The 14,671-nt window shown below is 45.3% G+C and overlaps 1 protein-coding gene across 1 annotated transcript in view; it reads left to right on the forward strand.

Annotated features, from left to right (window-relative positions):
- LOC110531293 (short transient receptor potential channel 5) overlaps positions 1–13,934 on the forward strand; it is a 78,667-nt gene extending 64,733 nt beyond the window's left edge. The window contains exons 14-18 of the mRNA XM_036958340.1: positions 1–39; positions 6,917–7,126; positions 10,478–10,519; positions 11,161–11,250; positions 12,033–13,934. The exon at positions 1–39 is cut by the window's left edge and continues 157 nt beyond it. Coding sequence (XP_036814235.1) covers positions 1–39; positions 6,917–7,126; positions 10,478–10,519; positions 11,161–11,250; positions 12,033–13,034 — 1,383 coding nt within the window. The 3' untranslated portion in view covers positions 13,035–13,934. The remainder of the gene's footprint in view (positions 40–6,916; positions 7,127–10,477; positions 10,520–11,160; positions 11,251–12,032) is intronic.
- Positions 13,935–14,671: the final 737 nt, after the last annotated feature.

The following is a 14,671-nucleotide window of genomic DNA, read 5'->3' on the forward strand; positions in this document are numbered from 1 at the left end:
TTGATCGCCATGATGAACAACTCCTACCAACTCATCGCTGTGAGTAGTACTACCGTTAATATATATATATATTGATTGATTGATTGATTGATTGACTGACTGATTAATAGCCATCAGGAACAAATATCAACTCATAGCTGTGTGTAGTGCTGCTATTAAACATCTAATAATTCTCCATTGAAGTTTCATTATATTATCTCAGTGCTGATGAGTTCCATTATATTATCTCAGTGCTGATGAGGTCCATTATATTATCTCAGTGAGTTCCATTGTATTATCTCAGTGCTGATGAGTTCCATTATATTATCTCAGTGCTGATGAGTCCCATTACATTATATCAGTGCTGATGAGTTCCATTATATTATCTCAGTGCTGATGAGTTCCATTATATTATCTCAGTGCTGATGAGTTCCATTATATTATCTCAGTGCTGATGAGTTCCATTATATTATCTCAGTGCTGATGAGTTCCATTATATTATCTCAGTGCTGATGAGTTCCATTATATTATCTCAGTGCTGATGAGTTCCATTATATTATCTCAGTGCTGATGAGTTCCATTATATTATCTCAGTGCTGATGAGTTCCATTATATTATCTCAGTGCTGATGAGTTCCATTATATTATCTCAGTGCTGATGAGTTCCATTATATTATCTCAGTGCTGATGAGTTCCATTATATTATCTCAGTGCTGATAAGTTCCATTATATTATCTCAGTGCTGATGAGTTCCATTTGATTATCTCAGTGAGTTCCATTATATTACCTCAGTGCTGATGAGTTCCATTGTATTATCTCAGTGCTGATGAGTTCCATTATATTATCTCAGTGCTGATGAGTTCCATTATATTATCTCAGTGCTGATGAGTTCCATTGTATTATCTGAGAGAGTTCCATTGTATTATCTCAGTGAGTTCCATTATATTATCTCAGTGCTGATGAGTTCCATTATATTATCTCAGTGCTGATGAGTTCCATTATATTATCTGAGAGAGTTCGATTGTATTATATCAGTGCTGATGAGTTCCATTGTATTATCTCAGTGAGTTCCATTGTATTATCTCAGTGAGTTCCATTATATTATCTCAGTGCTGATGAGTTCCATTATATTATCTGAGAGAGTTCCATTGTATTATCTCAGTGCTGATGAGTTCCATTATATTATCTGAGAGAGTTCCATTGTATTATCTCAGTGAGTTCCATTGTATTATCTCAGTGAGTTCCATTATATTATCTCAGTGCTGATGAGTTCCATTGTATTGTCTCAGTGCTGATAAGTTCCATTATATTATCTCAGTGCTGATGAGTTCCATTATATTATCTCAGTGCTGATAAGTTCCATTATATTATCTCAGTGCTGATGAGTTCCATTGTATTATCTCAGTGAGTTCCATTATATTACCTCAGTGCTGATGAGTTCCATTGTATTATCTCAGTGAGTTCCATTGTATTATATCAGTGAGTTCCATTATATTATCTCAGTGCTGATGAGTTCCATTATATTATCTGAGAGAGTTCGATTGTATTATATCAGTGCTGATGAGTTCCATTGTATTATCTCAGTGAGTTCCATTGTATTATCTCAGTGAGTTCCATTATATTATCTCAGTGCTGATGAGTTCCATTATATTATCTGAGAGAGTTCCATTGTATTATCTCAGTGAGTTCCATTGTATTATCTCAGTGAGTTCCATTATATTATCTCAGTGAGTTCCATTATATTATCTCAGTGCTGATGAGTTCCATTGTATTGTCTCAGTGCTGATAAGTTCCATTATATTATCTCAGTGCTGATGAGTTCCATTGTATTATCTCAGTGAGTTCCATTATATTACCTCAGTGCTGATGAGTTCCATTGTATTATCTCAGTGAGTTCCATTGTATTATATCAGTGAGTTCCATTATATTATCTCAGTGCTGATGAGTTCCATTATATTATCTGACAGAGTTCGATTGTATTATATCAGTGCTGATGAGTTCCATTGTATTATCTGAGAGAGTTCCATTGTATTATCTCAGTGCTGATGAGTTCCATTATATTATCTCAGTGCTGATGAGTTCCATTATATTATCTGAGAGAGTTCCATTGTATTATCTCAGTGCTGATGAGTTCCATTGTATTATCTCAGTGAGTTCCATTATATTATCTCAGTGCTGATGAGTTCCATTGTATTATCTCAGTGAGTTCCATTATATTATCTCAGTGCTGATGAATTCCATTGTATTATCTCAGTGCTGATGAGTTCCATTATATTATCTCAGTGCTGATGAGTTCCATTATATTATCTCAGTGCTGATGAGTTCCATTATATTATCTCAGTGCTGATGAGTTCCATTATATTATCTCAGTGCTGATGAGTTCCATTGTATTATATCAGTGCTGATGAGTTCCATTATATTATCTCAGTGCTGATGAGTTCCATTGTATTATCTCAGTGAGTTCCATTATATTATCTCAGTGCTGATGAGTTCCATTGTATTATATCAGTGCTGATGAGTTCCATTATATTATCTCAGTGCTGATGAGTTCCATTGTATTATCTCAGTGAGTTCCATTATATTATCTCAGTGCTGATGAGTTCCATTATATTATCTCAGTGCTGATGAGTTCCATTATATTATCTCAGTGCTGATGAGTTCCATTGTATTATATCAGTGCTGATGAGTTCCATTATATTATCTCAGTGCTGATGAGTTCCATTATATTATCTCAGTGCTGATGAGTTCCATTATATTATCTCAGTGCTGATGAGTTCCATTATATTATCTCAGTGCTGATGAGTTCCATTATATTATCTCAGTGCTGATGAGTTCCATTATATTATCTCAGTGAGTTCCATTGTATTATCTCAGTGCTGATGAGTTCCATTGTATTATCTCAGCGCTGATGAGTTCCATTGTATTATCTCAGTGAGTTCCATTACATTATCTCAGTGCTGATGAGTTCCATTATATTATCTCAGCGCTGATGAGTTCCATTGTATTATCTCAGTGAGTTCCATTATATTATCTCAGTGCTGATGAGTTCCATTGTATTATCTCAGTGCTGATGAATTCCATTGTATTATCTCAGTGCTGATGAGTTCCATTATATTATCTCAGTGCTGATGAGTTCCATTGTATTATCTCAGTGAGTTCCATTACATTATCTCAGTGCTGATGAGTTCCATTGTATTATCTCAGTAATGATGAATTCCATTGTATTATCTCAGTGCTGATGAGTTCCATTATATTATCTCAGTGCTGATGAGTTCCATTGTATTATCTGAGAGAGTTCCATTGTATTATCTCAGTGAGTTCCATTATATTATCTCAGTGCTGATGAGTTCCATTATATTATCTCAGTGCTGATGAGTTCCATTGTATTATCTGAGAGAGTTCCATTGTATTATCTCAGTGAGTTCCATTATATTATCTCAGTGCTGATGAGTTCCATTATATTATCTCAGTGCTGATGAGTTCCATTAAATTATCTGAGAGAGTTCCATTGTATTATCTCAGTGAGTTCCATTATATTATCTCAGTGAGTTCCATTATATTATCTCAGTGAGTTCCATTATATTATCTCAGTGAGTTCCATTATATTATCTCAGTGAGTTCCACTGTATTATCTCAGTGAGTTCCATTGTATTATCTCAGTGCTGATGAGTTCCATTGTATTATCTCAGTGAGTTCCATTATATTATCTCAGTGAGTTCCATTATATTATCTCAGTGAGTTCCATTATATTATCTCAGTGAGTTCCATTATATTATCTCAGTGAGTTCCATTATATTATCTCAGTGAGTTCCATTATATTATCTCAGTGAGTTCCATTATATTATCTCAGTGAGTTCCATTATATTATCTCAGTGAGTTCCATTATATTATCTCAGTGAGTTCCATTATATTATATCAGTGCTGATGAGTTCCATTATATTATCTGAGAGAGTTCCATTGTATTATATCAGTGCTGATGAGTTCCATTATATTATCTGAGAGAGTTCCATTGTATTATATCAGTGCTGATGAGTTCCATTATATTATCTGAGAGAGTTCCATTGTATTATATCAGTGCTGATGAGTTCCATTATATTATCTGAGAGAGTTCCATTATATTATCTCAGTGCTGATGAGTTCCATTGTATTATATCAGTGCTGATGAGTTCCATTATATTATCTGAGAGAGTTCCATTGTATTATCTCAGTGCTGATCAGTTCCATTGTATTATCTGAGAGAGTTCCATTATATTATCTCAGTGAGTTCCATTGTATTATCTCAGTGAGTTCCATTATATTATCTCAGTGAGTTCCATTATATTATCTCAGTGAGTTCCATTGTATTATCTCAGTGAGTTCCATTGTATTATCTGAGAGAGTTCCATTGTATTATCTCAGTGAGTTCCATTGTATTATCTCAGTGAGTTCCATTATATTATCTCAGTGAGTTCCATTATATTATCTCAGTGCTGATGAGTTCCATTGTATTATCTCAGTGAGTTCCATTGTATTATCTCAGTGCTGATGAGTTCCATTGTATTATCTCAGTGCTGATGAGTTCCATTGTATTATCTTAGTGAGTTCCATTATATTATCTCAGTGCTGATGAGTTCCATTATATTATCTCAGTGCTGATGAGTTCCATTATATTATCTCGGTGCTGATGAGTTCCATTGTATTATCTCAGTGCTGATGAGTTCCATTATATTATCTCAGTGCTGATGAGTTCCATTGTATTATCTCAGTGAGTTCCATTGTATTATCTCAGTGCTGATGAGTTCCATTGTATTATCTCAGTGAGTTCCATTGTATTATCTCAGTGCTGATGAGTTCCATTGTATTATCTCAGTGCTGATGAGTTCCATTGTATTATCTCAGTGAGTTCCATTGTATTATCTCAGTGCTGATGAGTTCCATTATATTATCTCAGTGCTGATGAGTTCCATTGTACTACTGCTCCCCTCATCCCCCTCTCTCTCTCCCCCTCATCCCCCTCATCTCCCTCTCTCTCTCCTACTGCTCCCCTCATCCCCCTCTCTCTCTCCTACTTCTCCCCCTCATCCCCCCCTCTCTCTGCTACTTCTCCCCCTCATCCCCTTCTCTCTCTCCTACTTCTCCCCTCATCCCCCTCTCTCTCTCCCACATCTCCCCCTATCTTTCTCCTACTTCTCCCCTCATCTCCCTCTCTCTCCTACTTCTCCCCCTCATCCCCTCTCTCTCTCCTACTTCTCCCCTCATCCCCCTCTCTCTCTCCCACATCTCCCCCTCATCCCCCTCTCTCTCCTACTTCTCCCCTCATCCCCCTCTCTCTCTCCCACATCTCCCCCTATCTCTCTCCTACTTCTCCCCCTCATCCGTCTCTCTCTCTCCTACTTCTCCCCCTCATCCCCCCTCTCTCTCTCTCCTACTTCTCCCCTCATCCCACTCTCTCTCTCCCAATTCTCCCCTCATCCCCCTCTCTCTCTCCTACTTCTTCCCCTCATCCCCCTCTCTCTCTCCTACTTCTCCCCTCATCCCCCCCTCTCTCTCTCTCCTACTTCTCCCCTCATCCCACTCTCTCTCTCCCAATTCTCCCCTCATCCCCCTCTCTCTCACCTACTTCTCCCCCTCATCCCCCTCTCTCTCTCCCAATTCTCCCCTCATCCCCCTCTCTCTCACCTACTTCTCCCCCTCATCCCCCTCTCTCTCTCCCACATCTCCCCCTATCTCTCTTACTTCTCCCCCTCATCCGCCTCTCTCTCTCCTACCTCTCCCCCTCATCCCCCTCTCTCTCTCTCTCCTACTTCTCCCCTCGTCCCACTCTCTCTCTCCCAATTCTCCCCTCATCCCCCCCTCTCTCTCCTACTTCTCCCCCTCATCCCCCTCTCTCTCTCCTACTTCTCCCCTCATCCCCCCTCTCTCTCTCTCCTACTTCTCCCCTCATCCCACTCTCTCTCTCCCAATTCTCCCCTCATCCCCCTCTCTCTCACCTACTTCTCCCCCTCATCCCCCTCTCTCTCTCCCAATTCTCCCCTCATCCCCCCCTCTCTCACCTACTTCTCCCCCTCATCCCCCTCTCTCTCTCCTACTTCTCCCCTCATCCCCCTCTCTCTCTCTCTCCTACTTCTCCCCTCATCCCACTCTCTCTCTCCCAATTCTCCCCTCATCCCCCTCTCTCTCACCTACTTCTCCCCCTCATCCCCTTCTCTCTCTCCTACTTCTCCCCTCATCCCCCTCTCTCTCCCACATCTCCCACTATCTCTCTCCTACTTCTCCCCTCATCTCCCTCTCTCTCCTACTTCTCCCCCTCATCCCCTCTCTCTCTCCTACTTCTCCCCTCATCCCCATCTCTCTCTCCCACATCTCCCCCTCATCCCCCTCTCTCTCCTACTTCTCCCCTCATCCCCCTCTCTCTCTCCCACATCTCCCCCTATCTCTCTCCTACTTCTCCCCCTCATCCGCCTCTCTCTCTCCTACTTCTCCCCCTCATCCCCCTCTCTCTCTCTCTCCTACTTATCCCCTCATCCCACTCTCTCTCTCCCAATTCTCCCCTCATCCCCCTCTCTCTCTCCTACTTCTCCCCCTCATCCCCCTCTCTCTCTCCTACTTCTCCCCTCATCCCCCCCTCTCTCTCTCTCCTACTTCTCCCCTCATCCCACTCTCTCTCTCCCAATTCTCCCCTCATCCCCCTCTCTCTCACCTACTTCTCCCCCTCATCCCCCTCTCTCTCTCCCAATTCTCCCCTCATCCCCCTCTCTCTCTCCCAATTCTCCCCTCATCCCCCTCTCTCTCACCTACTTCTCCCCCTCATCCCCCTCTCTCTCTCTCTCCTACTTCTCCCCTCATCCCACTCTCTCTCTCCCAATTCTCCCCTCATCCCCCTCTCTCTCACCTACTTCTCCCCCTCATCCCCCTCTCTCTCTCCTACTTCTCCCCTCATCCCCCTCTCTCTCCTCCAGGACCATGCAGATATAGAGTGGAAGTTTGCCCGGACCAAGTTATGGATGAGTTATTTTGACGAGGGGGGTACTCTGCCCCCTCCCTTCAACATCGTTCCCAGTCCTAAGTCAATGTGGTACCTCTGTCTGTGGGTTCACCATCGACTCTGTAGGAGAGGAGCGCCCCCTGCTGACAACGCAGACAAACACCACAACCTACGAAAGTTCCCGGTAAGGAGATACAAACACAAACACATAAATGCATGCACGCAAAACACACACACACACACACACACACACACGCACACACACACACGCACACACACACACACACACACACATGCCATGCCCGAGGATGCCATGCCCGAGGGGTCACAACCAATCGCTTTAGAGCCCTAATAATACAAGGTAGATAGGTCCTACTACTGTTCTGAAACGTAGCCGTACTCTGGTAGCCATACACTGGGAGCCGTACACTGGTAGACGTACACTGGTAGATGTACACTGGTAGACGTACACTGGTAGCAGTACTCTGGTAGCAGTACTCTGGTAGCAGTACTCTGGTAACGCAAGACGTACTCATTAAAACAGCACACACTGTAACTCTCGATTCAAAACCATAGACAGAAGGCTACAGCCAGTCAATTCAACTATGGATTCAGAACCATGGACAGGCTACAGACAGTCAATTCAACTATGGATTCAGAACCATGGACAGGCTACAGACAGTCAATTCAACTATGGGTTCAGAACCATGGACAGGCTACAGACAGTCAACTTAACTATCGATTCAGAACCATGGACAGGCTACAGACAGTCAATTCAACTATGGGTTCAGAACCATGGACAGGCTACAGACAGTCAATTCAACTATGGATTCAGAACCATGGACAGGCTACAGACAGTCAACTTAACTATCGATTCAGAACCATGGACAGGCTACAGACAGTCAATTCAACTATGGGTTCAGAACCATGGACAGAAGGTTACAGCCAGTTAATGCAACTATTGATTCAGAACCATGGACAGAAGGCTACAGCCAGTCAATGCAACTATAGGTTCAGAACCATGGACAGGCTACAGACAGTCAACTTAACTATCGATTCAGAACCATGGACAGGCTACAGCCAGTCAATGCAACTATGGGTTCAGAACCATGGACAGGCTACAGACAGTCAACTTAACTATCGATTCAGAACCATGGACAGGCTACAGACAGTCAACTTAACTATCGATTCAGAACCATGGACAGGCTACAGCCAGTCAATGCAACTATGGGTTCAGAACCATGGACAGGCTACAGACAGTCAACTTAACTATCGATTCAGAACCATGGACAGGCTACAGCCAGTCAATGCAACTATGGGTTCAGAACCATGGACAGGCTACAGACAGTCAACTTAACTATGGATTCAGAACCATGGACAGGCTACAGACAGTCAACTTAACTATCGATTCAGAAACATGGACAGGCTACAGACAGTCAACTTAACTATCGATTCAGAACCATGGACAGGCTACAGACAGTCAACGCGATGAAAGGATAAAGTTGGATGCTCTGTCAATTTCAGCACCATCAGAGAGACAGCCTGGACAACAGGAGCAACACGCCACGGCTCACCTCAGAGCACAACCAATCGGCAAAATTGGTCATTGTCAGTACACACATCAAATAACACAGAGCTGTATATCTATCAATAGCAATTCAACCCTCAAAAGCAAGTAGCCTAATGAAGGTCAGGGCGTGACAGTACCCCCCCCCCCCCCAAAGGTGCGGACTCCCAGTCGCACACCTAAGCCTATATGGGAGGGTCTGGGTGGGCATAACTCCGAGGTGGCGGTTCTGGCTCGGGACGTAGACCCCGCTCCACTTCTGACTCGTCACACTTACTTAATGTCTCTGGAGCGGGAACCCTCACCGCCGACCACAGCCTAGAGGACGCCACTGAACTGATGGTCGAGTCTGGAGTGAGTGGCGCCTCTGGACTAGAGGGAGACTCTGGCGGATTCGGACTGGAGGGAGACTCTGGAGGATCAGGACTGGAGGGAGACTCTGGTGGATCCGGACTGGAGGGAGACTCTGGCGGATCCGGACTGGAGGGAGACTCTGGCGGACTGGAGGGAGACTCTGGCGGATCCGGAGTCTGATTCATCCTAGAGAGCAATTTCAAAACACCTGAAGGTACCACGTTCATCTATACAAACAATAGTACGCAAGTATAAACACCATGGGACCACCCAGCCGTCATACCGCTCAGGAAGGAGACGCGTTCTGTCTCCTAGAGATGAACGTACTTTGGTGTGAAAAATGCAAATCAATCCCAGAACAACAGCAAAGGACCTTGTGAAGATGCTGGAGGAAACAGGCACAAAATTATCTATATCCACAATAAAACGAGTCCTATATTGCTATAACCTGAAAGGCCATTCAGGAAGGAAAAAGCCACTGCTCCAAAACCGCCGAAGAACTTGCAAGCCGAAGAACACCATCCCAACCGTGAAGCATGGGAGAGGCAGCATCATGTTGTGGTGGTGCTTTGCTGCAGGAGGGACTGGTGCACTTCACAAAATAGATGGCATCATGAGGAAGGGAAATTATGTAGATATATTGAAGCAACATCTCAAGACATCAATCAGGAAGTTAAAGCTTGGTCGCAAATGGGTCTTCCAAATGGACAATGACCCCAAGCATACTTCCAAAGTTGTGGCAAAATGGCTTTAGGACAACAAAGTCAAGGTATTGGAGTGGCCATCACAAAGCCCTGACCTCAATCCTATCGAACATTTGTGGGCAGAACTGAAAACGTGTGTGCGAGCAAGGAGGCCTACAAACCTGACTCAGTTACAGCAGCTCTGTCAGGAGGAACGGGCCAAAATTCACCCAACTTATTGTTGGAAGCTTGTGGAAGGCTACCCAAAACATTTGACCCAAGTTAAACAATTTAAAGGCAATGCTACCAAAATACTAATTGAGTGTATGTAAACTTCTGACCCACTGGGAATGTGATGAAAGAAATAAAAGCTGAAATAAATAATTTAAAAAAACACTTGAGATTTACTTGTTCATAATCTCATGTTGCTCACTCAAATTAAAGCACACACACACACACACACACCTGGCCTGATTTCCAGTCCTGGGCTGAGTTCCAAACTGCCTCTTATTCCCTATATACACTGACCAGGGCCCATGGGACTCTGTAGTGCACTAAGCAGGGAAGAGGACTGTAGTGCACTACGTAGGGAAGAGGGGTGATTTGGGACACAGACCAAATGTGGGCTGAATTATATAACACCAAGAATCCATCTGATGCTGCTGATATGAGTGGGCGAAGTGTGTCTGTGTCTCTGTGTGTGTCTCTGTCTTTCTGTCTGCCTGTCTGCCTGTGTGTCTCTCTGTGTGTGTGTGTGTGTGTGTGTGTGTGTGTGTGTGTGTGTGTGTGTGTGTGTGTGTGTGTGTGTGTGTGTGTGTGTGTGTGTGTGTGTGTGTGTGTGTCTCTGTCTGTCTGTCTGTCTGTCTGCCTGTGTGTTTGTGTGTGTGTGTTGGTACATAATGTGCTTTACCAGTATATAATTTCTTTTCAGGAGCATCATGCAGACAGCCTGATACAGAACCAGCATTATCAGGTATTTTGTCTCTCGGGGTGTTTTCACACTTCGTCCCTTTCAGAAAATTTTTGTTACAAATGAAATTGTGAACTTTCCAAAAGGAAGTCAAACATCTCAAAAGGTGGTCGGAGTTCGGGTCGATTGAATTACACGGTCTGGTTCTTTTTAGGACAATGTGAACACAAAACTCCCTACTGTTTCCCCTGACATAACCCCTCCCACTAGACTACTGTCATAACCCCTCCCACTAGACATACCCCCTCCCACTAGACTACTGTCATAACCCCTCCCACTAGACATAACCCCTCCCACTAGACTACTGATATAACCCCTCCCACTAGACTACTGACATAACCCCTCCCACTTAAAGGGGCAGAAGCCTGAATCACAACATAGGGTCCACAATCTATTCTAGCTCTTAAAGGGTCTGAAGCCTGAATCACATCATAGGGTCCACAACCTGTCCTACCTCTTAAAGGGGCAGAAGCCTACCTTGGGTGTACAATTTTCAATGACAGCATTATTTAATTAATCTGTGTGTTTACATGTCAGTCTCCTATGGATTCATAAAATGTTATTTTCTTTAAAAAAAAGTGTCGGACAGGGGTGTCCATGGTGACAATGTTGTGGTTAACAGGAAGTAATGTCATTGTTAACAGGAAGTGATCCGTAGCCTGGTGAAGAGGTACGTGGCGGCCATGATACGCAGTTCCAAGACGGACGAGGGACTGACAGAGGAGAACTTTAAGGTGGGTGTGGAAGGAGGACGTTTTGCCAATTAGAATGACATCGACCGTAGTTTTTTAGAAGACTATATGTAATATCTATCTGTCTCCACCTCACTCCATCCCTCTCTCTCTCCCTCTCTCTCATCCCTCTCTTTCCATCCCTCTCTCTCTCTCCCTCTCTCATCCCTCTCTCTCCATCCCTCTCTCCATCCCCCTCTCTCTCTCCCTCTCTCTCATCCCTCTCTTTCCATCCCTCTCTTTCTCTCCCTCTCTCTCATCCCTCTCTCTCCATCCCTCTCTCTATCCCTCTCTCTCATCCATCGCTCTCTCTTTCTCTCTCTCCATCCCTCTCTCTATCCCTCTCACTCCATCCCTCTCTCTATCCCTCTCTCTCATCCATCGCTCTCTCCATCCCTCTCTCCATCCCTCTTTCTCCATCTCTCTCACCATTCATCCCTCTCTCTACATCTCTCTCTCCATCCCTCTCTCTCATCTCTCTCTCTCCAACCCTCTCTCGCCATCCCTCTCTCTCTATCCCTCTCTCTCTCTATCCCTCTCTCTATCCTTCTCTCTCATCTCTCTCTATCCCTCTCTCTCCCTCTCTCTCTCTATCCCTCTCTCGCTATCCCTCCCTCTCCATCTCTCTCTATCCCTCTCTCTATCCCTCTCTCCATCCCTCTCTCGCTATCCCTCTCTCTATCCCTCTCTCCATCCCTCTCTCCATCCCTCTCTCTCTCTCCCTCTCTCTCCATCCCTCTCTCTCCATCCCTCTCTCTATCCCCCTCCTTTCCTCTCGTCTCTAGGAGTTGAAGCAGAACATCTCCAGTTTCCGTTATGAGGCTTTAGATCTCCTTGGTAACCGTCGGCCTCCCAGACGCCACTACTCCTCCAGCAGCAACGCCACACTGAGAGACGAGGGAGGAACCAATGATGAGGGGGGGCCCGACTCTAACTTTGACCCCAAAGATCCTTCTCTGGTGTCGCAGGAGGTGGGAGGAGCCAAGAGGTCAATGGGCATGACCTTTCTGACCCCGACAGGAAGCATGGAGAAGAAGAAACAAAAATATGGCGTCTCCTCTTTGGTCCGCAGTATTTCAGGAATGGAGGTGGTTTCTGTAACGAAGATGGAGTTAGAGGAGGAGGAGGAGGGATGGGGGGAGGAGGGAGAGCAGGAGGTGGACGAAGAGAAGGAGGAGGAGGGATGGGGGGAAGAGGAAGAGGAGGAGGGTAAACCAAAGAGCAACGGGGTGAGGAGAGAAGCCGTCACTTCCTCTTCTTCTATCTTCCCTTCGTTCCCTTCCTCCTCCACCTCCTCATCCTTCGCTCGCATCCAGCGGTTGTCGGTGGCGACGTCCAATAAGACGCCAGACTACTTTAAACGCCTCGGCTTCCTGTTCTCACGCAAAGCCCCGCTCCTTCCCCTCTCCGTCAGCCAATCCCCTCTCTCCATCACCATCTCAGACGGCTTGCTCCACCCCCTGAGAGGTCGAGGGTCGTATGACCTCAGCGAGACGCAGCTTAACCAGGCAGGGCATACTAAGCCAGTCGGAGCCACTCCTAATTCCTCCAGACGAGCAAATGAGACGGACTCTCTCCTCCCCTTGCCCCTCCCACCTCCCTGCCCCTGCCAATCCCTGCACTGTGCTTCCAATATGGCAGACTCTGAATTCCACCATCTGGACTCCAGCGAGAGCGTCTTCGAGGGAGGAGGAGGTGGCAGGGTGGTTGGAGGGGGGTCGGTGGAGCCGTGTGATGTCGTCGAGGAATCCTGCGGCACGGAGGACTCTGTTACTACGCAGCTGTAAGAAGACTGTAGTCAGTTGGTTACCTACCGGAACTCAACGAACAACCGCAAAGTCACAGGTGACGAGAGGACTGTATATAGGGGGAAACTGTAAGTGACCTAGGCCACCCCCACATCCCACTTATGTCACCCTACTGTTCCCCTGAACTAGGAGGTTATTATGGCCCTGTCCAGAAACAACCCCTAGACCCTACTGAACCCCTGAACTAGGAGGTCATTATGGCCCTGTCCAGAAACAACCCCTAGACCCGACTGAACCCCTAAACTAGGAGGTTATTATGGCCCTGTCCAGAAACAACCCCTAGACCCTACTGAACCCCTGAACTAGGAAGTTATTATGGCTCTGTCCAGAAACAACCCCTAGACCCTACTGAACCCCTGAACTAGGAGGTCATTATGGCCCTGTCCAGAAACAACCCCTAGACCCTACTGAACCCATCAGAACGATCTGTCGATCCATTAAACCACATTAAGTTTAAAGAACTTGAATAAATCAATGGTCTGAATGCTAAAATCGTCTTTATTGCGTTGATTGATTGCCAATTGATTGATCGATTGACCCGGATGAGATATGAATTAACATTTTATTTGTTCTACACACAAAACAAGTTTGTAGTCATAGGCCTACGCTGAATCAACAGTTTATCATCACTACTAAAAGACACATAAAAACAGTCCAACTCTGTAGAACAGTGGTCACCAACCTTTCCTGAGTCAAGATAATTCTCTCTCACGCACATACGTTTGTTTTTACTATCCTTGCGGGGACAAAAAACTATTCATTCATTTAAAATCCTAGTTTCCTTAAACCTTAACCTTAAATGTAACCCTAAACCTAACCGCTAAGTTTTAAAAACAGCCTTTCCTTGTGGGGTCCAGCAAAATGTCTCCACTTGACCCACCTGTCTTCTGTTACTGTCCTTGTGACTTCTGGTCCACACAGGGATGGTAAAACCAAACACACACACACACACGCACGCACGCACCCACACGCACCCACGCACCCACACGCACCCACATGCACACACGCGCGCACACACGCACCCACACGCACACACACCCACACGCACACCCACCCACACGCACCCACACGCACCCACACGCACACACACACACCCACACGCGCACCCACGCACCCACACGCGCACCCACACCCACGCACCCACGCAACCACACGCACACACACACCCACGCACCCACATGCACCCACACGCACCCACACGCACACATACACGCACCCACACGCGCACCCACGCACCCACACATAGGGCTGACCTGTAGGGTCATCAGAGTACTCCACTAGATATAAAACCCATACAGTCAGTATATTAATCATGGTTAGTAACAACACTGACTTATAGTCTACGTCCCAAATGGCATCCCATTCCCTATATAGTGCACTACTTTAGACCAGGGTCCCATTCCCTATATAGTGCACTACTTTAGACCAGGGTCCTATTCCCTATATAGTGCACTACTTTAGACCAGAGCCCTATTCCCTATATAGTGCACTACTTTAGACCAGAGCCCTATTCCCTATATAGTGCACTACTTTAGACCAGGGCTCCATAGGGACCTATGTAGTGCACTACTTTAGACCAGGGCTCCATAGGGACCCATGTAGTGCACTACTTTAGA

This window comes from Oncorhynchus mykiss, chromosome 21, assembly GCF_013265735.2.
Source record: "Oncorhynchus mykiss isolate Arlee chromosome 21, USDA_OmykA_1.1, whole genome shotgun sequence".
Lineage (NCBI taxonomy): Eukaryota > Metazoa > Chordata > Actinopteri > Salmoniformes > Salmonidae > Oncorhynchus > Oncorhynchus mykiss.